At 53.6% G+C, this 26452-nt stretch overlaps 1 protein-coding gene across 6 annotated transcripts; it reads right to left on the bottom strand.

Moving 5' to 3' along the window:
- Positions 1 to 32: 32 nt before the first annotated feature.
- Positions 33 to 25863, bottom strand: CDIP1 (cell death inducing p53 target 1). 6 transcript variants are annotated; one of them, XM_060648341.3, is made up of 7 exons: positions 25734 to 25863; positions 3995 to 4072; positions 3420 to 3524; positions 3163 to 3318; positions 2068 to 2341; positions 1822 to 1958; positions 33 to 896 (listed from the first exon to the last, which is right to left on the bottom strand). In XM_060648341.3, exons 3-6 carry the CDS (start codon positions 3502 to 3504, stop codon positions 1847 to 1849), a joined length of 627 nt encoding a protein of 208 aa, XP_060504324.1. In that variant the 5' UTR covers positions 3505 to 3524; positions 3995 to 4072; positions 25734 to 25863; the 3' UTR covers positions 33 to 896; positions 1822 to 1846. The 6 variants fall into 6 exon arrangements, with proteins under 6 accessions (XP_060504324.1, XP_078296256.1, XP_060504320.1 ...); XM_078440130.2 differs by adding an exon at positions 13335 to 13442 and having other exon boundaries at positions 33 to 1958; positions 25734 to 25828; XM_060648337.3 differs by having other exon boundaries at positions 33 to 1958; positions 25734 to 25862.
- Positions 25864 to 26452: the final 589 nt, after the last annotated feature.

Below are 26452 nucleotides of genomic sequence, written 5' to 3'. Positions count from 1 at the left end.
TATGTAACAATTCATGGTCTAAAATACAAATGTGAATTTAAATACTTTTATTGATAGGAATCTGTTTCCTGTTTTATATTTTGAGGATCTGCAAAACTTTTATTCAAAAAAGGATTAAATGGTGAGGAAAACTTGTCTTCAACTCGTGACCAAGCCAACCCACTTCACAGTTAAGATGAGGGGTAGGGAAGGAGCTGGCTCAACCTGGGGGCCGATTGCCTACCTCCCATTAGCCTTCAGACCAGAAGCCTCAGCCCCAGTGGCTTGCTGTCTTGCTTAAGGGAGTGAGGGTATTTGCCTGCAGGGTGGGATGACCCTGAGCTCAAGCCAGGGGACTCCAGCCTGCAGACCGTGTGGGCAGATGCCATGGTGTGGAGACGGGTGAGACCAGGATCAGAGACAGTAAGGTGACCCTACAGTGCAGTGAAGTGGACTCATATATCCCAGGGCTCGTCCACCTTCACACTGGATTCCCAAGTGGCTTATTGTCTTCTCTGGGCAGTCAGTGCGTCATAAGTGCTAAGACCCTGAGGACTCAAGCCCCTGCCCTTTGACCACTTCTAGCCCCACCCTCTTTCCCTTGAAGAAGGAAGCCAGGCAAGAGAGCAGAGGCCCAGGGCAGGGGAGTGAAAGGGCCAATTTAATGAGAAACTACAAACTGAGAGCAGCCATGATTCACAGTGACAGGAGGCCATGCAGTGGCAGTGCGAGACGAGGAGAGGGGCGGTGGGTACAGCGGTCCACGTGATCAAGTTCACAGACAAACCAGGAAATACAGTGTGGGCTCAGGCCCAGGGCAGGTGTCCACCAGGGCACTTCCGCCACGTGTGGCTGCTCCTTCCTCATCCCCAGCCTGTCCCAGTCCAGTGCCACAGCTGCTCCTGCTGCAGTACCTGCTGCTGAAACAAGCACAGTGACAGCAAGTCAGCCAGGAGAAGGGGCCCAGCGTTTACTGGGAAGAGGATCCATGAACGCACTGCAAATCTGAGCGTGTTTGCAAAGCGGTCCCCGTCCCCTCCAGTCCTGGCCGGGCTACGCCAGCCCCTGGGCAAAGGTCTTGCCCACACACAGCAAGGATGGCAGATGGGCTAGGCTCCTGGGTGTTCCTTCTAGCACGAGCAAAGATGGGTTTGTGGAGGGGTGGCCAGAAAGGGAGCTGGGCAGGGGCCAGAGGCAAGTCCCTTCTTGGCAAGCGGGAGCCATAACTGCTTACCCCATTACCTGCAGGTGTGCTAACCTCTCTACCTTGCCCCAGGTGACTCCTGGGCACTTGGAAAAGGTGTTGAGTTTCTAAGTTCTGAGGGCCAGAGTCATTCCTTCTAATACTCATGCCCACTTCTGGCACCCCAAAACAGAGCCAGGCCTTATGTCCCTGTCCTGCTTGGGTCCACTCCCCCACTCTCGGCCCAGCAGATCAGAAATAACCGTGGCTACAGATACAGCCCCAGTGCAGGCCCCAGTTCTGCTCTGGCTGCTTTTGGTCCCAGGGAGAGTCAGGACCAAATCTATACTTTGTACAGAAGAGGAATGAGAGAGACCCCAGCAGGGAGACCGTGCGAGGAGACCCTTCCCAGTTTATCTTCCTCATCACAAACACCAAGCAAACCAGCAACATGCGGCTCAGTGCCATCCCCCTGCCACTCGCTGACCCTTGGCCTTAAATCCAACAGAATTCTTGCCGAAGAGTCAGATGCTCAGGGAAGGGCAAGCCAAAAAGGACAGGACTTCCAGGGGACCGGTGGAACGGCTTCCATCCCCAAGTGGGAGCGGGGAAGCGAGCCACTGAGCAAGGGGAGCAGAAGCACAGGGGGCCAGACTGACAGCAGGGAGTCCAGTCCCGGCTCCGTTAGCACAGGCGCTTGTAGGTGTAGATGTAGGCTTTGCAGCTGGGGCACGTGTGCGTCACGTCCTTGAAATCGTTGATGAGGCAAGGGATCAAGCAGCAGCCCAGATCACACCTGAATCAGAGACCGGGAAGGCACGGAGGTCAGAGGAGAAGGCACTGAGGGCACCGAGGGCACCCAAGCTTACTCCAGCCCCTACCCTCTAGGCGCCCACACCACCTACCCCATGAAGCAGCAGAAGAAGCCCAGCACGAAGTTCATCAGGCCAATCTCATAGGAGATCTTGGTGGTGATGGCCTGCTGGCAGTGGGGACATACCGTCTGTACAGGCGCACCTTCAAAGATCTCTCCCTGCAGCACCGTCACCGTGGTGGCGGCCCCTGAAGGAACTAGGACTGTGGCAGTGTGGCCCCCAGGGCCAGGATAGGGCCCTGGCGGATAGGGCCCTGGCGGATAGTAGCCCATGGGTGGGTGGGGGCCTGGAGGAGGGTAGAAACCTGAAATGGCACAGAAAACAGAACAAAGACATGGCTGGCTTGCCACCTGCCCCACGTGAGAGGTAAGCACAAGGCCCCAAGGACCCCAGGACACAAAATGAGGCCTCAGGGACCAGGTCCTGGGCCAAGGTGACCATGACAGTCTCCCAGCCCTTCCTGGTCCCGACCCTGTGAGCACCAGGACAGAGCAGCTACTTGGTCCAGCCAGACATGGCAGAGCTGGGAGAAGGCCTCATCTCTCCTTGGTCTCCACCTCATGTGTGTGCTCCCTGCCTCTGGCACAAAGGGGACGGGGCGCTGTGTCCCACAGGAGGGAAAGCCTTGCCGCACACCAGCCCAAGCCCCTCTCGCACACAGGGCTCTCCTTCCCACCAGCGTCAGATCCTGCACTGAAATACCTGGGGCCGCCTGTGCAAGAGCCCTGGTACTTTCTCCAGCCTGAGGAGTCCTTCTGGAGAACTGCTGGGTGAGCAGGAGCCCAGACCTCCACCAGACTCCACACCCTGGCAGGGAGAGGCCCCTGCAGCACCCATGAGTCAGTACCTCTCACAGGCCCGAGGAGCCTTCCCAGGAGCTAACCCTACCCCCAGCAGGAACCAGGGCTCACATGGTTTGCCCACAATACCTGCACAGCAGCGCCTTGCTCTAGGACACTTGTGCCCCACCCCCAACTGTCCACACCGAGAGGCACCCCCCCCCCCCCCCTTACTAGAGAACACACGGCAGGCAGACCACCTGCCTACACCAAAGGGTGGACGGCAGCCCAGATAACACACTGGGTGCTGGGCAGGGCAGACCCTGTGCTCCCCTATCCTACTTACCTGGAGGCATGTACGTGCCGTCTGCATTCATGTGCGGGGGGATGAAGCCGGGCTGAGGCATCGCGTGACCTGGTGGCTCATAGGGTGGGGGACCGATGTCTGCGGGGGGCATCGACATGCCTGGTGGGGGCTGCATCACAGCTGGGGAGGTGCGGCCTGGACAGAGAAGGGCAGGAAGAGGAAGCTCAGAGGGCAGTGGCTGCAGAGTCAGGCACCAGCTTCTAGGAGCTGGGACCCTCAGGGGCACTGAGCCCTACCTGGGGTAGGTGGGGCTCCACTCTTCTCCTCCAGAAGGGGGGCCGTGGGGCCTCCAGGATAAGGAGGGGGTGGCTCGTTGGACATCTCTGCTGCTTCTCCTGGGCCTGGAACAAAAACCCAGACGTGAACCAAGCTCCCAGCCTCTGCATGCTGGTCAGGCATCGTCCTGTGACCGTCCTCGGAGCCCAAGCACACAGCCTCCCGTGAGTGCTCCCACAGGTGTGCCCTGCCCTTGCAGCTCGAGTCTATTTTACTCCTCCACGTAAATCTCCGTGCTCTGGGTGGGGACAGGGCTTATGGACTAGGACTAATTCCTTCAGGAAAGGGGTTTGGAGTCAGTGGGCTCCCTCTAGGCCCTGGAGATGCCCCACCATTGCCAAGGATATGCCAGGCCCAAAGCCACCATCCTGCACCATCACCCATGCTCCTGCATCTGAGCCAGAGGGCAAAGGTGCCCTGTGAGGGCAGAACATGGTAAGGCAGACCCTCCCTCCCTCCCTCACGGCAGCAGGCTGCCTCCGTGCCGGAGCACTGCGTGGCTTGCCTGTGGGAGAGGATCTGGGAGACTTGTTACCTCGAATCCCAGGCACTCAGAAGGGGAAGCAGGAGAGGCTCCTTCCACTGCCACGCAGACACGCAGGCCTCTGGGGAGCTGTTGGGGGGTGGGCGAGGGAGAACAGGCAGGTCTCAGCCACACCCCCTCCCCCATTCGGGGCTGGTTCCGCCCCTCCCAGCACAGCACCCTCCCACTTGCCCACCCACTCAGGTCCCCTTCCTCTCCGCTGCTGGTCCCAAGTCCCTCCCCAGCAGGCTCAGACTGGCCCCCACAGACCCACAGCCACTGCAGGAAGAAATGAGAACAGGCGTCTCCCTACTCCCCAGCTCTCACAGCCGCTGTGCATGCGGCACAGAGGCCCTTGTGCTTGTTGAGGACGGGTAGGAAACAAGATGCAGAGTCAAACATTTCCCTCACTTCTTTCCCTCCCAAGGCTCCCTGAGCACCTGCTGCTGGGCCCTGGGGAGAAACGGGAAACCTGGGGCCTTCCTGCCCTGGGTTGGCATCCTGTCTCCTTCAGCAAGGCCCCTCCTTTTCACTGTGCCCAGCATAGAAGGCTAGAAATTAGCATTTTGAAGTAGGCCTTCATGTTTTTTTAAGTGAAATAAAATAATAGGAACTAACTCTAAACAGGACAGAGAGACATGCAGTGAAACCATCTCTGTCCTAGAGGCCCACAAGTGAAGTTCAGAGCCACATGGGGATGAAGGGCCCCAGACGACCCTACAGGGGCAGAGGGAGCCTGGAGCCTCGTTAAATTTCACACATCAGTGGCAGGGCCTGAGAGACCAAGTCGAAGCAGCAAAAGAAATAAAATGGTATCAGTAAAATTAAAAGCTTGGGTTTCAAGGGCACCACCAAGAAAGTGGAGAGACTGCACACGGCACAGATTTTTACACATCCTCTACCTGCTAGAGAACTTGTATTTACAATATCTATATAAAGAACTCTAACTCATTAACAAAAAAACCCAATTAAAAAGTGGCAAAGGATCTGAATACACATTTCTCCAAAGATAAAAACAAATGTTCAATGAGTACATGAGAAGCTGAACACCTAGCCAAAAGGAAATGCAAGTCAAAACCACAATGAGGTACCATTTCTTGTTACCACAACGAGAAAGTAACAAGTATTATGTAGAGAAACTGGAACCCCCACACTGCTGGGGGTGGGGCACACGAAAGCACAGCACCTTTACACTGCCTGGTGGTTCTTCAAAAGGTTAATACAGTTGGGGCGCCTGAGTGGCTCAGTCGGTTAAGCGTCCGACTTCAGCCAGGTCACGATCTCGCGGTCCGTGAGTTCGAGCCCCGCGTCAGGCTCTGGGCTGATGGCCCGGAGCCTGGAGCCTGTTTCCGATTCTGTGTCTCCCTCTCTCTCTGCCCCTCCCCCGTTCATGCTCTGTCTCTCTCTGTCCCAAAAAATAAATAAAAAACGTTGAAAAAAAAAAAAAAAAACAAAAAAAAACAAAAGGTTAATACAGTTAATTACCACATGACCCAGGTGATTCCCCTCCCAGGTGTGTATACAGGAGAACGGGGAAAACACACAGAAACTTGTACACAAATGTTCACAGCAGCATTCTTCATAGTAGCCAAAAAACGTACGCAACTGACAGCATCCAACCACTGATAGGTCGATAGCCCAACTGTACATGTGCTGATGTGTGCCCACAGTGGAATGCTACAGCCTGGATGAACCTGGAAAACAGGCCGCTCAGTGAAAGAGACCGGACACAAAAGGCTACATACGGTGTGATTCCTCACATCCAGAACCGGCCAATCCAGACACAAGAATCATATTCATGGGTGTCAGGGCTTAGGAGGTGGGGGTGGGCAGAGAGTGATGAATACGGAGTTTCCTTTTGGTTTCCTTGCCAACACTGGTAGTAATGATGGTTGCAAAACATATTAAAAACCAGTGAATTGGGGCGCCTGGGTAGCTCAGTCGGTTAAGCCTGACTCTGGATTTCAGCTCAGATCATGACCTCACAGTTCTAGAGTTCAAGCCCCTATCAGGCTCCACACTGACAATGCAGAGCCTGCTTAGGGTTATTTCTCTCTCCCTCTCTCTACCCCTCCCCAGCTCAAGCTTGTGCTCTCTCAAAATAAAGAAAATTTTAAAAATACAAGAGTGAAGCTCACGCATTAAATGGGGAAATCATATATTTGATTATGTCAATAAAACATTAAAAAAAAATTGCCCGATCTCACGCAGCCAGTCTCTCTGTATATCCCTGCCTGTCTTATGCAGTCACCCATATTTTTATATAGTTGCTGGTGTGACGGTTTTAATATGTGTCACGTGTATTTTCTCCATCTTACAAGACACCACGACCATCAATTTTAATATTCCCTAAAATGGGCCCATCACGGTTTACCAACCCTTATTAAGGCATTTAGAAGGCTTCTTGTTACTTTCAGAAAAAAAAAAAAAAAAAAAAAAAAAAAAGAGCGAGACAGAAAACCTTTGGCTAACACTCTTTCATTTTCTTGGGTTATTTCCTTTGGTCAAACCTGCCAGAAGTGAAATTATTAGGTCCAAGGGTATGGCCACTTTGTGCTTTTTGGGAAGGATGATGGCAACTTACAGTACAAACTTTGGATACTACTGTTAATTGCTAATTTGTAATGTTAAAATGACAACTTGGTTACTTACTTCTTTGACCACTATGAAGCAGAACATCTCCCAAGAGTTTATATATTATGACCTGTTCTTTTGAGTTGCTACTTTTTTTTTTTAATTTTTTTTTTTAACATTTATTTATTTTTGAGACAGAGAGAGAGCATGAACAGGGGAGGGTCAGAGAAAGAGGGAGACACAGAATCTGAAACAGGCTCCAGGCTCTGAGCTGTCAGCACAGAGCCTGATGCGGGGCTCGAATCCACAGGCTGTGAGATCATGACCTGAGCCGAAGTCGGACGCTCAACCGACTGAGCTACCCAGGAGCCCCACTGAGTTGCTACTTCTAATAATCCTTTAAAGACATGGAAACCAAGAAATGATGGGGACTTATCCAAGGTCATGTGGCATATAAGAGGAGGAGGAGACTTATCTGAGGTCACATGGCATATAAGAGGTAGAGTCGAGTCTAGGACCCTGGCACGACTCTCCCACCAACCAACCCTGCCTGCAGGAGAATTTCAATAGTGCACGGTCAAGAAAGGGAGGCCACAGAGTCTCTAAAGGGCATCACACGAGGTCCGCTTAGGCAGGACTGGAATGTGTGTGCTGGGCCTGGGGATCCTTACCAGCCCACCAGGCACCCTCCCGACGGCAGGAAAAGGCAGCTTTCCTTAAGAGACTTGACTTGCATCAGCGGAACACTCTGTATTACACTAAGTCTCTCTGATATGGGCCAATACCTGCCTTAAACTCCTATCCTACAACCATCTGGGATGCCCCTGAGGTGGCACCACTGTCTATCTCCAGGTCCCAGCTCACCAGGGACCCAGCCAGGAAGAAGAGCTTCTCGGGTGCTGGGAGAGAGGAACCAGTCTGGGTCTTCCAGGCACCCCCGTGTCCCGGGGCCACATGCACACTTGTGCCACCTCTGAAGACACAAGAGTGGCCTGCCTTTTCACCATCTAGATCTAATTCCATGGTTTCTGAGAGCACGAGATTCTGCTTCTGGAATTCCACCGTCATAATGATGGCACGAGCCCGCCACACAGGGCAAGGCCCTCCCCTGGTACCCACCCGACTGAGTCAACTGCTGTTCCTAGAGCAGGCACAGCTGCCAGCCACATGGACACCTGCAGTGTGCACAGGGACACTGCCACTCGGGCCACAGACCATACCACCACCTGCCTCCATGCCTCCCTTGCACAGCAGGGCTCTATTGCTCCCCTGTCTCACCCCTACTCCCTCCCCTCCCCTCTACATCCAAACCGAACCATCCTCCAGCTGCCTTCTGGAACTGTGACCTGTGGCAGAGACTGGGGTAGGCCCCTTCGGTATGGAAAAAGGTTTCTGAAAAACGGATCATCAACTTTTCTGGAATTCAATCTCCACCCCCCAGCACCTCCCAATATAAAACCAATGTGCATGCCACAAAACTGCATCATGTGAGGTGTAATAAAAACTGTAAGACTGCTATGATCTTAAAAAAAAAAAACCAACCCACATGTCCAAAAGCACAACAGTTTTCCAATAAAAATGCACACTGCTCAAATTAAGCTACAAATGCAAACGTGTAATCTGAGATCACACCCTGGTCGGAGCATGTATCACCAGAGGCTAGGGAAGGCCGCCAGACCCTGTCCCCGTCGGTTTGCAGTTCCCAACAGAAGAGGGGGGTCTGGGGGCCAGGGGTCCTGGGAGCTCAGTGAAGTCAACATGCAGTCCTGGAAACCCAAGACTGGCCTCTCAGTCTCCCAGTTCGGTCCCCAGCAGCGCACGGGTGTGAGGGCAGAGAGACGGGGCACCCAGGACACCAGGACTCCATACAGGAGCAGAGGTGCCCTCCGTGAGCCAAAGCACATCACACAAGAAGGGTGATTCTTTTTGTTGTTAAGTTTGTTTATCTGAGACAGAGCAAGTGAGCAGGGGAGAGGCAGAGAGGAAGAGAGAGACTCCCAAGCAGGCTCTGTGCTGTCAGCGTGGAGCCAGATGCGGAGCTCAATCTCACAAACCGTGAGATCATGACCTGAGCTGAAACCAAGAGTCAGACGCTTAACCAACTGAGCCACCTAGGTGCCCCCCAAAAAGGACAATTCTTAAACGAAGTGGTCATGTCACAGAGTCACAGTGCAGGCACCCCAGTCAGGGGCACGCCCCATGCAGGCTTCAAGGGCAGTGTACTCCAGGAACACAGACCCCCCCACACCTTGCACAACCTCAGAAGTCCAAGAGATGTTCCTGAGTGAGGACCTGGTGAGGCAGTCTCTGGACACTCCCGGGGTGCTTGCTACGGGTGCTAACCTGTCCCCCTCAGTCCCACGGGGCAGCCCTCCTAACACCCCCACCTTGAGAAAGTAAGCACGCTCCTGTCACACCTAGGGTCACACATCCTTACAATCACAGTGTCAGGTGTTTTCAATGGCTTCTCTTTAGCCTTCAGTTCCTGTTTCCCTGTTTTCCAGTGAAGGTCTAGGGACACTGAGGGATTTCCCACTTAGTCCTGGATGAAAGTGATGCCCCAGCCCCAACAGCTCCTACTTTACAAGCCAATGACCCTTGGGAAACAGAACTGCTTTCCAGAGGCTGAAACTAAGCAGGATCTGGAAATGTGTGCAGGGTGGAGGTTAGGTTACTGGTTGGCACCTGGTCACAGGAGCCTCGAGTCAAAATGACAGAGGACATCAGTATCCCCTTGACTGCATTTTCAGGATTGAGGCTGCCCTGGAAGTAACAGTCCTGACCTTGGCTGGGGGAGGGAGGCAGCTTGGGCCAGGTGGCTCATGAATTAGAAGGCTCAAGACTCCTGAGAAGGTGCTGTGGACTGTAAGATACACCTTGTGCCTGCAGCACCCCCCGTGCTGTCCACTGTGATTCTTTGCACACTCATTTCCTTGAGATTGTCAAGAAAGCCCTTAGAACGGAAAGGGCCATGGCCTGCCACAGGACAGTAAGGCCCTGGGGAGCTGAGGACAGATTCAGTAGAGTCCCAAAGGACGGGGGCGGTATGCCCAGGAGAGAGGTCCCGAGTGGTCGCTGGCAAGAGACGCACGGGCAGGCCTGCATGTGCTCCTTGGCCCACTGAGAGACAGGATGGGGCCACCTGAGGCCCAGCCTGGCCCCCACACCCACAATCAACATAGGCTAGGACCCACTGTGCGTCCACGTAGAATGGAATTACTCAAGTCACCCTAAACTGAGATGAAAGCCACCTCCACGTCTGTCTGTCTGTGGACCTACGGCTGGCCTGTCTCTGCCGTGATCTCACTTTCCCAAGGGCAGCAGGTGCTAAGGCTTCTGGGGGGACGGCATGGATCTCCCGGGCACAGAGCCAGGCCCCTTCTGCAAAGCTGCCCACAGCTTCCCTCAGCCCCGTGGAGTCCTGAGTGCCACCTGCTGGACCAGCAGCCACTGGAGCCTGGCCCCACTTGGCACTCAGCGCAAGCCCACTGCAGAATACAAACTTCTGCCCTGCACCCCAAGGTGGGTTCCACCCTAAGCCGTACCACAGAGAATAATCAGGCCTAATGCCCATGGACAGGTTCTTGCTTCTCCTCTGATGAGCTGGAGGGGCCAAGTGAGGCTTCCCCAGGTGTGAGGAAAGAAATGATGTCCTGAGGTGCCTGCTAGGGGCTTTAGGCTGTGGGGCCATGAAACCAAGCAAAACTGTCTTACTGCCTCACCACCCCTGCTCCCACCCCACCAATCCCAGGCCCTGTCTGCATCCAACACAATACTTTAAGCAGATGAGGAACGGGACAGCTCCAAGGACAGGACACGGTTCCAATGTGGGGGCAGGAAGGCAAGAACCCAAGACCCCACCCCCTTCTCCCATTCACAGCACGGCAAGGATCTGCCTCATGTCGGTCACCGGTTAACGGGAAAACAGGGCATACATGGAGAGTGTGGAGGTCTGGAGTCAGCCCTGGCCTTGAAGCCGGTGGCCCTGAGCGAGTCACAGACCCTCTGTGAGCTTCGGTCTTCCTGGGACTAGAACCCCTGCCTCCTGACCAGGCTGCATGAACAGTGATAATGACACGTGCCTGGCAGACTCACTGTGCAGGGGAGCAGAGCCCTTTAGGGTCAAAACACACGTCTGCTGGGGGGAACAATAAGGCTCTGGAATCAGACAGCGGTGAAGGTGGCAGAGCTCTTTCAACATACTAAAGCCACTGAACTGGGCACTTTATCTTTATTTTAGAGAGAGCCTGCAATCGGGGGAGAGTGGCAGAGGGAGAGAGAGCATCTTAAGCAGACTCCACGCTCAGCATGGAGCCTGACTTGAGGCGCGATCCCACGATCCTGGGATCATGACCTGAGCCGAAATCAAGAGCTGGACATTCAACCAACTGAGCCATCCAGGCACCCCAGACTGTTTACTTTAAAAGGGTGGATTGGATGGCATGTGAATTATAATTACATCCCCCAAAAGCAAAACCCACCCAGGTGTAGCTATCTGTCTCTGCGTGTGCACCGTTATAAACCAAAGAGACAGAGAAGAAACACCCAGACCAAGATCATCGTCTCTGGGGTTGAAGTCTGGCAGTCACGGTCAAGAGAGGTGAGACTTCTTTCATTACACACATGCGCAAGCACACACACATCTATTAAACAAAGAGGTATCTGTATTATTTGCTTGGCTAAAATCTTGAAAAGAATACACTTTTAGGACACAGCAGCAATGGGCAGCTTTGGTCCCTGGTGACACAGAGGAGGCATTCACCTCCTGGTGCACCGATTTCAGCTGCTTTCCTCTGTCCCCTCACATCACAGGGAGGAGTTACAAGCACAAGACCTCGGGGCCCTGGGAAATGCCTCTGAGCTCCACTGTGCTCCCAACTGTTCACCCTTTGCTGCAGAAGCTGCTGCTGATCCAAGGCGGGCTTCCCACGGGAGCTGGGTGGACCCGGGCCCAGGCCCACAGGACACACTCCTGCAGACCTGAACCATCCCCCGCACACCGCCAAGAGCTACCCAGCCCTGCCCCCACAGGACCCCAGACCCAGGGCAGGGACAGAATGCCTGGTGCAAAGACCCATCTCTGCATGAGAGGGCTCTCCTGGAGGACGGAGGAGGGGCACAGGGGGAGGAGGCAGAGACACAGGCGGAGGACAGTGCCCAGAAGGAGGAATTTGTGGCCTCAGTCTCCCCAGGGGCCTGCAAGAGCAGTTCTCTAATGTTCTGAGTCTCGGGACTCCCTCACACTCAATTACTGAGGACTCCAAAAAGGTTTTGTTTTTGTGGTCTACCAATACTTGCCATACTAGAAATGAAAAATGAGGACTTTTTACAAGTATTTATTAATTCATTAAAAAACAATAAATGCATTACATGTCAACATAAATAGTTAAAATAACTACCTTCGCAAACAACTACCTTCCTAAACAACTGTAATGAGACAACTGGCATTGTTTTACATGTCTGGAATCCTTTTTAATTTCTGGCCTACGAGAAGTCTGCTGGGTTCTCTTGTCTGCCTCTCCCTCCAGTCGGCTGTGCTATGTTGTTTTGGTTGAAGTACTAAAGAACATCCAGCTTCCCACAGATAAGTATCTGGAAATGGGAGGGGCATTTGAATAGTCCTTTCAGATCCGTAATTGTGGACATTCTTTCATACCACAGCCAAACCTGACAAGTGGTACCTTCTCAAAGGTTAGCTACAATATGGAATCTGAATCCTTAGGGAATTTTTCCCATGCCTGTTAACAATTCGTTCTTCTACTCTGCATTTCGAATGGCTCTTTTACACGTGCATGGCTTCTAACGGCACGCGTGGCTCATCTGGAAAACACAGAACCCCAATTACGTAGAGGTAACAGCGCTGACACACCTTACGATACGTAGCATTCCCCACACTCAAATCACACCGTTAACACCTCCAATCTCATCAGAAGAGTCTGTAACTAATGGGAAACTGTCAAGCTCACAGTGGCAGATACAAGTTTCCCATAATTCTAACTTCCCCTTGAAAGTTCGTTTTATCATTGGCCACAAACAGAAGAACAAATTTATCACTGGCGACAATTCTAAAAACAGAGGGCAATGGTTTTCCTTGAAGTAGCGGGCTCACTGTTCATTTTGAAGAAAATGCCCACTAAATCTCCAAGCCTAGGTCACCGTGGTTTGTATATCAGTCGTTCTTTTAAGGAAACGTGGAGCACCACGAAAAAGCTAGTTCAGCTCACAAGTCAAATGACTATACATGTGCTTCTTCCTGGGGCATCTATCATACTTGGTGTGTGCATTGATCTGTCACATGTTTCATCGTGTAAAATGTTAAAAAGATGTGTACTCGAGGGTCAGGATTATTTAATAAAATTAATCATTTTTACTGCTTTCTCTCGTAGGAGTTGTGGGTGTGGTGAACAGAATCCCAACAGCAGTTTGGTGTCCTCGCTGCTTTTGCGCCACAAAAGCAAAGCCAGCACGCTGAGAAGGGCGATGCCACGTCTTAGCGTCACTGGATTTGTGACCGTCAGACTCCCGGAAGCCTCCAGGAGACCGCACGCATCACCGCTTGAGTACTGCTGGGCTAGGGGAGCCCGCAGACTGGAAGGGGGTCCACGGCCAGGGAGAGCTGGGAGAGCCGGAGTGGCCGAACCGGTGAGCCCGCCCCGCCCAGGGACGTGGGCTTTCCAGGAAGCATCTGACCAGCTCACACCAGCTGACCACTTTCCAGCTGTGTGACCTCACCCTGTCTCAGATTCCAGAGTTTGTAAATAGAGGAAAGCATGCCTACCTCGGGGGATTGGAGCAAGGTTTAAGGTCAACGGTGTGTGCAGTAGCTCAGGACCTAGCACAGAACACCGAATAATGGCACCTATTATCATCGTTCACTCTGAACAACCTGCAACAGGCAAGAAAAGGAAACAGGCACCAAGGCCTCTGCCACGCAGCTCCTGCCCCTACAACTGTGGGGGTCCCGGTGTGTGCTCCCCACAGGATCCTGGGGTGACTCGGAATCTCTGCAACACAGCTCCTGCCCCTACAACTGCGGGGGTCCCGGTGTGTGCTCCCCACAGGATCCTGGGGTGTCTCAGAATCAAACCCCCTCTGAGTAGCTCAGTCCCGCAGAGTTCCTTGGTGACAGAGCCAAGTTGAGGCCACTTGCTCCGTGGGACTCCTGAAGAGATGCTATGTACGAGGTACCAGACGGCTGCTCCCAAAGGGCCCACCTTCACAGGCAGTGACGCCCCTGGAAAGGGTGCTCAGCCCGGACACTCTGGGCATCTGCCTGAAAGCCTGGGGCAGGGCAGCCGGGCGGCAGCAGCTGCGGGACCTTTCTGAAGGCCGGCTGGCCTGCGCACTGCCCCCCTCTGGAGGAACCACCTTCCCGGCAGCAGTGGCACTAGGAAGCCAGCTGGCCCCAGAGGGGCTCCTCTGTCCCCAGGATGCATGATCCAGGTACCTGGCTTGGAGCAGGACTTTGGGATTTGTTGGGGAAACTCAGCTTTCCAAGTTGCCCGCAGCCTCCCACGTGCTGGACAGACGGGCACCCGCTGCCCAGGAAGGTTAGAGGCCCGGGGTACACAAGCCAAACACCCTCTCGGTGTCCAAGAGCCACCCAGAAAAGGGGGAAGGAGAGCCCGCTCTGCCCCCTGCTGAACCCCCTCACAGGAGGCCCGGCCCACACGTGAGTGCATCATCCCAACCTTACCTGCCCTCCCTGGAGGCTGTGTGAGAACTGAGACGTGGATGTGGAGAAGCCACGGAAGGACCAGGCCAACGGGAGGTGTCACTGCCTGGGGGACTTACTTGCCAGGGACGGTCACAGACTTCCGGGGCAACACCATGCACCGTTCTGTTATCCCAAGCCCCCCGGGCTGGGCTTAACAGTCTGTGTGATCGCCACTTCACAGAGGTCCTTGCAGGGTGGGACGGTGCTTCTTCTGGGAGTAACCAACTGTCGGTTCACAACAGTAGTTGTATAGCATGCAGGAAGCGACAGCACAGTCCCTGCCTTCCAGAAGCTCACAATCGACCAGGGGAAGACAGGCATTAAATAACCACACCAAACGCCAAACCTAATTACAAAGTGTGCAGTGTAGTCTAGGGGACTTTGAAAGCACAGAAAAACTGGACACGTTCTGGGGGTCAGGGAGTGGCTCTCCGAGCAAGCCAGGAGGAGGTGGAGTTAATGAGACCAGCAGGCCAAGGAGGGGATGGGAGCAGCGGCTGGATGGGGAGTGACAGGTGAAGGACAGAGGCCACACCGCTGTGGGTGGCCAGGTCCCAGCCTGGAGCCCGTTCAAGCTGCACGGCCACAGGGGGCTGCTCTGCCGGAGCACACAGACCGTGGACCCCCATAGGGGAGCTGCACCAACAGGCAGGGTCAAGGGCCGGGAAGCCCACAGCACCTCCACAGCAGCGCCCTGGCCTCTTCTTTCCTGGCCTGTGATCTTAAATGGTGCCCCGCATCCCCAACCACTCAGTCTTCAGGAACAAAGATGTCAAGTTTCTTTCTCAACCAGCAATAAAGTTTTGAGAGCACAGGGTTCAATGGCATCCTGCCCACTATGACAGACTGTAGGACCTTGGACAAGTTACTGAATCTCTCTGAGCCTCAGTTTCCTTACGTGGACCACCACACTCCATTTTTATTCAGGGCAACAACGTCTTAGCTAAGATACTCCCAAGCCTTTTGTCCAGTCACCTGTGACCACATGACTACACTCTGGCCAGTGAGTCATAGAGTAGTGATGTAAGGACTGGCAGGAAGGTGCTAGAGGGGAGCCACCTTTCGTCCTCCTGCCCTCCTGTCCGCTGCCTGGAATATGGATGCAGCAGCTCCCAGAGCCATGCTTGACCACGAGGTGACCCTGGGCATGGAAGCCACACCAAAGACACGTGACGGTGCCCAGTCCGTGGAAGACCAGAGACACCAGAGACACCACGCAGGCACTGAGATTACCACTTCCAGTCTCTTCCGTGTGAGAAAGAAACAAACTTGCTTTAAGTTGGTTTCTTTGGGTTTCCAAGTAAATGCAGCCAGACCTAATTCCAGTAATCAAAGAGAAACAGAAGTGCTAGTTTTCCAGCAATTCTCATACTACAGTCGGAAATTACTCACGACTGGTAAATTTCAAGTTGATTATTCTCAAGGAAGGAATACAAGTGTCATTAAAAGTATACAGTGCTGGGGTGCCTGGGTGGCTCAGTCGGTTGAGCATCCGACTTTGGCTCAGGTCATGATCTCACAGTTGATGGGTTCAAACCCCACGTCTGGCTCTGTGCTGACAGTTCAGAGCCTGGAGCCTGCTGTGGATTCTGTGTCTCTCTCCCTCTCTCCCTCTCTGCCCCTCCCCTGCTCATGCTCTGTCTCTCTCTCTCTCTCAAAAATAAATAAATGTTAAAAAAATTAAAAAAAAAAAAAGTGTACAGTGCTAGGGGCACCTGAGTGGCTCTGTCAGTTAACCATCTGACTTGGGGTCAGGTCATGATGTCACAGTTCGTGGGTTCAAGCCCCGCGTCGGGCTCTGCGCTGACAGCTCAGACCCTGGAGCCCGCTTCAGACTCTGTGTCTCCCTCTCTCTCTGCCCCTCCCTGGCTCATGCGTGCGCTCGCTCTCTCAAAAAGTAAACATTAAAAATGCTTTAAAAGAAGGTACAGTGCTAGTTAGGCTGAAGGTATGTCGACAAGTGGTCCATAGATGAAAAGCTCCCATCGTGGACTTCCCATGGACTTGGCTTTCTCTAGCCTCCGCACAGGTTCACCAAGCAGGCCCTTGAGCTGCCAAGTTCTAGCCCCAGAGGGCCTGGGAAATCCTGCCTGTGGCCCATTTCCATTGTTCTTACCGATGGAGGCGGGATGAGAGACAATCCTTCCCTCAGATAGCATCGCTGGTGGCTGCGAACGACGTATTTTTACACGTGAATAGGGGCTTATCTGATGCCAGGGGAATTCTAAATATTCAAAACAAGCTAAAGACACGGAAAGGACTAGAAAGCAGATCTGGTTTTCCCATCTGCCTCTCTCATCCCACCCAGCCTGCACGCTCCTCCCTGATCACGATCACCGATCACCGTGTCAAACAGCTAGTACATCAGCCCAGGCCAATGGCCCCACGAGCCATCACCGGTGCCCTTTCACAGGGAGGCCTGCGCCCTCAAGTCCCAGGTCGAGCTGAAAGGACAGAATCCTCACCCAGTGCCCGGGCGCCACACCCCACACCAGCCGTCTGGTCCCCCAGCTTTCTCATGTGTAACATGGCAGCAGCAGCCCCTGCCCCCGCAGACGTGTGCAGAGGCATAAATGAGGCTGGGAGGAGCACACAGCTCAGAGCCTGTCACACGGTGCTCAACGCAAATTCTTGCTCATGTCACTTGTATTTATGGAGCCGCAAGCAGAGCATGAGAAGTCCACAATTAAAAGAGAGAAAATACACTGGTTGCTCTTAGAAGCAAAATCAAAAGGCAGACAGATAGGACTCAAAGAATGGGTCTAAACTAAAAAGCAGTAAGATCTCCAGGAGCTGTGACGATGACAACGGTAATAACTGTACAATTTACATCATGCTGAATTCTTGTCAAAGCCTCAGCAAACCACTCTGAGTCCCCGAGTGTCAGGAGCACGCAGGCCACAGCAGAGCAGGTTAGGAGGGCTTGTCTGGAGGACAATTTTGCTACCTCTTCATTCTATTTGACTAATTCCATTTCAAAGCACTTGTCCTAGAGATAAGTGAACACGTAAGCAAAGAGTCACATGCAAAGTGTTTGTATGTATCAACATCTTGTGTTCCACCAAAGGGACTGGTTACCCACGTGGTTTATCCATACAGCATATTTTTCGCCCCAGAACATGATACAGACCCATTTCAGAGGTGGAAAGGTTGTCTTTTTTTTTTTTTTTAAGTTTTTAATGTTTATTTTTGAGAGAAAGAGAGAGGAAGACAGAGTATGAGCGGGGGAGGAGCAGAGAGAGAGGGAGACACAGAATCCAATGCGGGCTCCAGACTCTGAGCTGTCAGCACAGAGCAGAGCTCGAACCAAGAACTGTGAGATCATGACCTGAGCCGAAGTCGGATGCTTAACCAACTGAGCCACCCAGGAGCCCTGTGATTCTACTTTAAAGATATATATTTACATACAAATTACACACCAAATGTGAAGAATTGTTTTCTCTACGTAATAAGATTTTGGATCACTTGTTTATATACAAACACACATACTGAAAGTTTTACCTGTAGTTTCTAATTTTTCTAGGATGAGCGGCTCCTTTGACTGGTTCCTTCCCAAAAAGGCTCATAAATGTAGGCATATTCCTCCTCAATCCTGAAAGATACCTCCAATTGTAATCGAATTTTGCCTACAGGAAAAGCAATAGTCCAAGAAGCACACCCGAGGACTGTCGATTTCCCAGCTCTCCTCTCAGAAGCGGTGTGACGGTCTTCACGCTGGTCCCATAAGAGTCTGCTAGCAGGAGCCAGTTCTCTGGACCAGGGCACCTTGCGTCCTCCAGTAAAACTGAGGGTCCAGACCCGTAAGCTGGAACATAAAGGCTATCCAAGGGAGTTCTAACCTCAGAGACCCTGCCTGGGGAGCCAGCAGGTCACATGGCAGAGGAGGGCAGGAAGAAAAGCCCAATGGACGCATGTAAAACCGAGACGGACAAGGTTACTGGGCTCGCCTGAGGCCAGCAGCTGGGGCAGGCGCTGGTAGTGCAGGCCAGGCCTCTGACCTGTGGTCCAGCATCTCCTCCGCCTTCAAAGGTGCCCCCCAGCAGGATGGGCCTCCGGAGCCTGACAGAGGATGAGGAGGAAACGCAGACCAGAGGAGGAGGAGGATGGAACGGGGGTGGAAAACAGACAGAGCCACAGCCCCCAATGAATAAACCAGTCATCTGCACCTGTCGGACAGGCAGGGCTTGTGAACTAAAGGGCCAGCTAATTTTAGAAGCAGGAAGAATCTACAGAACCATTACTTAGACAACCATGAAGCCCTGAAAAGAAAGAATCCTTACCTCTGCCTGCACTGAGCTGACACAAAGCAGTCTTTGCATTGACTCCATTTTAATCAGTTATCTCAGATCAAGACATACCATTCTGATCCATGTAAAAGCACGAGGCCCTACGTGCAACCAAGCCACATGGCCACGACAGTCACGGCCACCCGGCTGTTAGAATCTTACTTCAGACACAAATGACTACAGCGTCGTTGCTGGCCCAGCAGGGGAGCTTAACTAGACCTTATCCAGGTCTCCCTGCCCAGGCAGTGAGGAAGTATTCGTACATCATTTACATCCTTCCTGTTGCAGGGCATTCTCCCAATTATCTTAAACAAAGCACAGCTGGGTGCAGAACAGGAGTTGCAACAACCTCACCAGTGCCAGTGTGACATGCTGCTAGAGGTCGTCTGGATGGCACCAAGTGAAAAAAAGCCAAAACCAGTCGACATGTTGCAGATGAGTAATTCTTCCTGGAGACCACTGCAATGGTTGGATGTTGTCAGAGACAAGCATCTGAGGAGCACACAGTAAGAAGCTATGTTGCAGGATCAATGGAAAAAGCTGAGAAACCAGAACAGTCCAGGGATACGCTCTCCAGTTGAAGCGTGCCAGTCAGGCGGGGCTGGCGTCCACGACGACATGATGTCCACAAAGGTGAAAGGGAAGAGTGGGAACAAAAGTGCTCCGCACGTGAGTGAGGAATACACCTAACCCGTATTTTGAATTACCTTACAAGAAATAGTATATGGAAGGTTAACGAAATTCCTATCACTGTCAACGGACATCTGGCCCAAAGAGTTTACTCATGCCACTTGGGACAGAAGAACTATTTTCGATCTTCGCCTTGGGAAAATGGGAGCTCACACTATATCTGGAGTTGCCTTATTTACGGCCATGTGCATACTTCTCTATGAGTCACACATCTAGAGACCACCTTTCAGGCGAGAAAGATCAGAGATCACAAAGTCCAGAGTCTCAGCTGACATTCGTTACTCTTCAAACATCACCTAAACACCCACCAGAGGCAGGGGGCAGTGCGGCAGCCAGTGACGGGCAAGGACAGGCAGCACCCACCCCCCCCGGCTGCTCTCGGACTGCGAGCCGGCCCAGCTTCTCGGAGAGGGGTCCGGCCTCGTGCCCGATGTGCATTCAACGCACCGGTCTCAGCCCAGTCTCTTTTCTCACACGTACTCAAAAGTATGCTCCAGCGGATCCCACACTCCCACAGAGGGCTACGCACACGGGAATGCCGCCATGAGTTTACAGGGATTTCACTCACCCAGAACTGAAAGAGAAAACAACTCAAGTGAGCTGACCAGTCCCCCCGCTTTTCCCTCAGTGAAGGCCGGGCTGGGGAGGACCAGAACGTGGGAGCCCGCACGGCCTCGTCAGGAGCCCAGTTCCTGCAAGCCTCTGAGCTCACAGACAACTCAAGGCCTCTCCAGGGCAGGTGGACCATGAGGTGTCTGCTCCACCAGCCGACTTTAGAACCCAGCCACTGAATGTTCAGTTGGGAATTCAGCTCTGTATTCAACAATGTATTACCTGTACTTCACAGAGCACCAGGGCACACGCAGACCATGGTCCCTACACCTCAGGACTTTACCAGCCCTTACAAAGACAGGACAGCTGAAATGCAGACACACTATGCAACTTTCTTCAATACATAAACACCCAGCACACCTATAAGCCAGGCACTACCTACGCCCTGAAGATGGGGAAAGACATGTCTTAACAGACCTTACATTTGGGGGGAGATAGAACACAGAAACAGGTAAAGATTACAGTTGTCAGACAGTGATGCATGCCATGGAGGCACACGGAGCAGGGAAGAAGTGCTACAGGGATGCAATTTTAAACAGGGAGGGTTTCTCAGAGTGGGCAGCCCTCAGGCCAAAGATGGGACAGGCCACGTGCACAGCTGTGCAAAGAAGGTCCAAGCAAAGAGGGTTAAGTGCAGAGACCTGGAGTGTGCCCACACCACGCTGGGGGCTGGGGAGCGTGGGTGCCAGGAGAGTGGGAGGAGCTGAGGGCAGAGAGACCGGCCCTCGGGGGGAGGCAGGCCAGGTCCTCAGGCAGCTAGCGGAAATCCACTTTTATTCCAAGTGAGATGGAGGGCTTGGGAAATCAGGTTGTACGTTTGTCCCACGGCTCTCTACTTCCTGCACGATGCCTGGTGTACTAATGTGGGTCCCCAAAGTCCTGACATCAACAGGGGGCTGCTAGAGGTTGGGAACCCTTAGCACTCAGCCCCCACCTCTAGGAGGCATGCCTTCTTTTTGGCCAGTTTGAGTGGGGCCACAGAGAATTGGGACAGGCAAAGCAGGTAAATGCACACAGAAATACACATAACCACAGCTTGTCTACACAGGACAGAAACTGAGGCCTGAGCCTCAGACAGCAGAGAATGCCCCAAGAGTCCAAGAGGTGAGAAGGGGTCCGAGGGGGCCTTCCAGCCTGGAGCAGTGAGGAACTCTCCCAGGACCGGCAAGGGCCAGCGTTACCAGCACAGCTGTCACTATCTAAGTCTGTCTTTTCTTTCTTTCAAGGGACTTAGATTCTTGACTCCTTAATTCAGCCAACATTTCATGGGCCCCTCCATGGAGGTCACTCATCTTGTGGTCCCCGCCCTCAGGGAGCTGCACATCCTGCGACCAAGCTAGCTCACACTCAGGAAGAATTTGCAAAAGATACTGAGCAAAACCCAGATGAGAACCCAGGACAGCAGGTGCTCCCGGTGAGAAGGGGCTTCTGTGGGTCAGGGCACTGGAGAGGCTTCAGGCCATGTGGGCCCTGCAGGAAGGAGGGTGGGGATTCCAGGCCTGGGACACCAGAGTCACCACGAGCAGAGGGGAAACAGAACACTAGGGTCAAGGGCTCAGCTTCCCCAGCAGAACCAGCAGCTCCCGGATAGCACAGACAGGGTCTGGGGCCAATATCTCCACAGCTGGGAAGCACGTCAAATACTGGCCGCCTCAGTGGATAAGTAATGCAGCCTGGCTGGGACTCTGGGCAGGGGCTCTTCCCCATCCCATAGGCCCTATGTCATTAGCAGTGCCCCAGTCCCCAAGACGGATGTCTGAGAGGTGTTCCAGACTCTTTTCTGGCCCTGCTCTGGCAAGCCCTGCCAATGTCATGGTTCAGAAAGGTCTGAGATCCACTTTCTCACCTACTGGTTAAGGTCTAAGGGGGAAGAGTCTAGACCTGGCCCCATGTTCCCTGTCTCTCCACTGCACTCTACTGCAGCCACCCAGATTGCAATGCGCTCTTCTCCAAACAAAGCAAACCCCACCCCTATGAAAGGACCGTACCCAGAACCCTCCCTCAACCTCCACACACCTCCCCGGACCCCTTGCCTTCCCTGTGACTCCCTTCACACTTTACTCACCTCCCAACCAGAGCAACTGGGGGGGGCTCTCCCACTTGGGTCCCCACAGGCCTAGCCCAGTCCCTGGCATGGGTATACAAAATAAGCGAGTCCGTGAGGGTTGAGGTCAGCCTAATCAGGTTTCCCGTGCTATTCCTGGCCCAAATGCCCACCACCCACAGCCACGGGGCCAGAACACAGCCGTAGCAGAGATAGAGTCCCTGATTTCCTGATGAAAACGCCTTTGTTTATGGTCAAAAATCCAAAAGACCCCTTTTCTAGAGTCACAGGCAATGCCCTAGAGCACTTTTCACTATGAGGCCAGGACAGCCCATGTTCCCCTCAGCATCACCCCCTTCAGCCCTGCTGTGCCAGTATCTGGCCATCCTCCGAATCATTCCTCAGCTGTGAGACGCAACACAGGTGAGGACGCTGCCAGGTGGGCCCAAAGCAGGTACAAAGAGAACTCCCTGCAAACACAGCTGCATTCGCTGCTGCCTCCCCAGCCTCTAAGACCTTTGCCCTTAATACTGATTAGGACTGTGACAAGTTTCACTTCCTCTCGGAGTAACAGAGGGTTCGAATTCTCCCCAAACCCCACCCCGGACACACCTTCAGCCCTCTCTACCTCCTCTGCCTTCCCTGGCCTCTACTTCTCCTTCAAGGGAAAACAAAGACATTGGAAAAGATGTGAATTCAGACTGAATCAACACTTATTGGACACATCATGTATCCAGCACATCCCCAGTTTTTACTGGACCTTCATGAGAACTCGTGGTAAGAATCAGTGGTGCTGGGGCTCCCAGTGGCCAGACCACAAAGGGGACACGAAGGGGCTCATAGTACCCACGGATAAGGAGCACCAAAATGACGATGACAAACGCTTTCCGGAAAATTGATCCGACATTCCCAAAAAACATCACAACCACTTCTATGGAAGCAATCAGGTCACTGGACTTCCTTACCCTGCACTGCATGGCTCTGTGCTGGTTTTAGTTCGTCTGCCATGAGGGGACACTAATCTTTTAGTGAGAACAGACACAGGTCTATCTCACCTGGGTGTTGCTTTTCACCTATCACAGATGTAGCAAGTGAGGTTCTGGGAGGGCAAATGCCCGGTCACACAGCTTGGAAGCGACAGAAGTGCCCCCAGCACGGTCTGCCGAGTCTAGACAGTACTGGCCCCAGAACCCCGCCATTGTCACCAGAACCTGATGACTCACAGAGCAGGAGAGGTGCTTGGTCTGCAGGCTCAAGAGCAACCAGACCTGCCTCTCCCTGGGTGGGCTGCCCTCTCCGGGGAGAGGCTTTGCCACAGGCCCAGGCCCAGCGCCCCTCTCCTCTGCAGCACTGAATTGCAATGCAGTATTCCCATCTCCTGGGTAGACGTGCCTGGGAGAGTCCCGACTGCAAGGATGAGAAGCCGGAAGCCGTCTGTGGGGTTCTAGAAACTGGCACACTCCCCCTCTGTACACTCCATTTCCAAGTCCCTTTGTGGAGGCATAATAAACCTCACGCCACCCCTGTGAGCCTGGCTCTCCTCTCTCCTCCCCACTGAGGGCCAACATTAGCTGCTGAGCTCCCCCTGCATGCTGCCTTCCCACCAGCGTGACCGCTTCCATTCATGTAAGGACACAGACATCAATATAAGGTGCCGTGACTCTAACCGCCACAGTCCCCTGTGTCCTACATGGATAAAAAGATGTGCATGCCCTTTGAATGGTGTTTCTGAAACTGGAGACAAATTTCCACAGGACTGGTCACTTCTCTCCCTCTCAGACAACCAGAAAGGATTAAGGGTTGGTGTTTGTGGCTACAGAACAAAGTACTCAGCCCAGGGGACTCAAAGCTTGTCAACTGGGCTATGCAGCGCTGTTCCCTTGGAGCTTTAGAAAATACACCAAACAGGCAGGCTCAAACCAAGCAAGCTTACTCTGTGAAGAGCAGAGACAGAATATTCAGGCTGACAACCTATCACTATGGCTGGCATGATATGCCGGAGCAATCTATTAGGATACATTTCATTCGTGGCCCCTCAAAACAGTTTTGGTCCCTGACATATTACCCTACATCCCACACTCCATGTTTCTGTTCTTAGTGATTTTGGAGCCATGGGCCGCTGTTTTCCAAGTCTTTGTAAGAGCACGTGTAAAGTTCTTTCCTGGTTCCACAGGCCCATCCTATGGAAAAACCTCGAAACTCCTTCAGCTCCTCAGGGGTGGGAGACAGAGAGATAAACCTTCAACACCCAGGGCTTCTGTTAGTTAAAAAACAACATGCAAGATTCTACGACTCTATTATATATGTGTTTAACTGTCTGGGAGGGACACAGACTGATGTCCACACTGACTTTGATATACATAAACACACAAGGTGGCCTGTTGGTTAGATTTGTGATAAAATCCAATAAAATATTCTAAATTTTAGGTGGTGGCCTATGGGCATTCAGCGTAAAGTTCTCCCAACTTTTAGGTATCTTTCAAAATCTTCATAATTAAATGTGGGAATTGAGGGCAAGGCAGAGCTGGCACACCTCCTCCCACCCAACTCCTAAGTCAGCCTGGAGATAAGAAACAAAGTGCCAAGGAGAGAGATCACACTTATCCTGGCACTGGCCGCCTTGCAGGAGGGACCAGGTTACATACAAACCTGGTATAAATGCTCTGCCCCAGGACCTCCGTCCTTCACTTTGATAAAGCTTCTCAACCCCAAATGTGACTGAGAATTAGCTGGGGAGCTTATTAAACAGTCCTGGGCACATCCCATAACTGCTGAATCAGAACCCGGGGGAGGGGGGGCTGCCCCCAGGAACCAACCCTTTTAACAAAGGCCCTGCCCTGGTGATTCTGAGGCAGAGGATCTCAAACCCACACAGGAGAAACTCAGAGTCGCTAGCTCCTTACCTGACACCTGTTGAGAAGCCTCCTGGGAACATTTAGAGGAAAACAGAAACGCACACCCACGAACGAGTGCCCAAAGCCGGGCTAGAAAAAGCTGCGAGAGTTCAACTACACCGAGGTCCTCGACGGCACGAAGCCGGGCTCAAAGCCAGGCCAGGTCACTGCCTCCGGCCGGGCGCGGACGCGGAGACCTACAGACGTCGGCGAGCGGGGACGGGCGGGGGAGGGAGAGGCGCGCGGGCCCCTCGGGCCTGCCAAGGTCACCGAGGAGCTCAGCAGGGGCTTCCGTCACAAGGACCCTGCCCCCGACCCCCTTTCCTCGAGGACACAGCCGCCGCGGAGAGCCGGAGACGGTATTTCCCCGACCTTCCCTACAGGGGATGTGCGAGAGGTGATGAGCGAGCAGGACCCCGAAGAGCGGGCCGGCAGCCCCCAGGGCACCGGGCCCCGGCGCCCGCCCGGGCCTGGCGAAGCTGGAACCACAGCCCCGCGGGGAGCCGGCCAACCCAGCGACGGTGCGACGTCAAAACCCCGAGGGCCGCTCTAGATCGCATCAGCTCCCGCTGCGCCGCCCCCGGGGACCCTTTACCTCGGGAGGCCGGGCGCCCGAGGCCGAGCGAACGCCGAAACAGGCCGGGGTCCAGGCGCTGGGAGGACGAGACCCTCAGCCCCGCGGGGCTTTGCGCGCACGCCGCCCCCCGCCCGCCCAAAGGTCTCTGGGAGATGTAGTCCGTCTGTGCGCCTGAGGCGCGCTCCGCGGGCCGGGGAGACCACAGTGCCCGACATGCACCGCGCAGGCGCCGCAGGCGGGGGCTGGGGGCTCCGCGGTCCGAGGTCATCCCCCCTCCCCCCGGGGGCCGCAAGCGCCCAGCCCTGCTCCTGGGGGAGGCTCCCTGGGAAGCTGTCTCCAGTAGCCGAGGCGACTCACCGACCCCGCGGCACCCGCTGCGGCCGCAGCAGCAGGAACGGCCACCTCCGCAGCTCGCCGTCGCGCGTCTGTCAGAAGGAGGCGGGTAGGCTTTGGAGCAGGGCGTCACGGTGAGAGGCGGAGCCATGAGGTCAGCGCGGGGGCGGGGCTTCTGGCAACACGTGACGATCCCTGGTGAAGTCAGGGTGAGCAGAGGCGCTTCGGCGAAGGCTGGACACGTGGGAGGGCCGGGGTAGATGTGTCCAGCGAAAGAGGAGCCGGAAGCTAAGGGAAGGACCCAATTAGCGCTCCCTCCCACCTTCCGGGCACCAGGGCATCCGTCCAAGCAAGGTGCACCTTCCTTCCATTATTTAGTCAACAAATGCTTATTGAGAGGAGGTGCTCTGAGTTCTGCAAATGTGCGCAGAATGGGAGAAGCTTTAGATGCCTGGGGTGGAGGGGCCAAGCTGAGGTCAGTTAAGGCAACATTCTGCCCTATTTTAGCTCTCATACCGTGAAGCCGTGTCTTTGTGTATGTTTAGTACCACGTCTTTTGCCTTCTTGCGCTTTTTGTTGATTTTCCTGTTTAAAATGGTGTCTGAGCATAGCCCCAAAGCACTGTCCAGTGTTCCTAAGCACAGAAAGGCTGTGATGTGCCTTCAGGAGAAAATACCTGTGTTAGAAAAACTGTTACGGTTATAAGTTATAGTGGTGTTGGCTGTTAGTTCAGTGTTACTGAA

Source organism: Panthera onca, chromosome E3 (assembly GCF_046562875.1).
Source record: "Panthera onca isolate mPanOnc1 chromosome E3, mPanOnc1 haplotype 2, whole genome shotgun sequence".
Lineage (NCBI taxonomy): Eukaryota > Metazoa > Chordata > Mammalia > Carnivora > Felidae > Panthera > Panthera onca.
The sequence above is the reverse complement of the archived record's forward strand: the minus strand, read 5'-3'. Positions and strand labels throughout refer to the sequence as shown.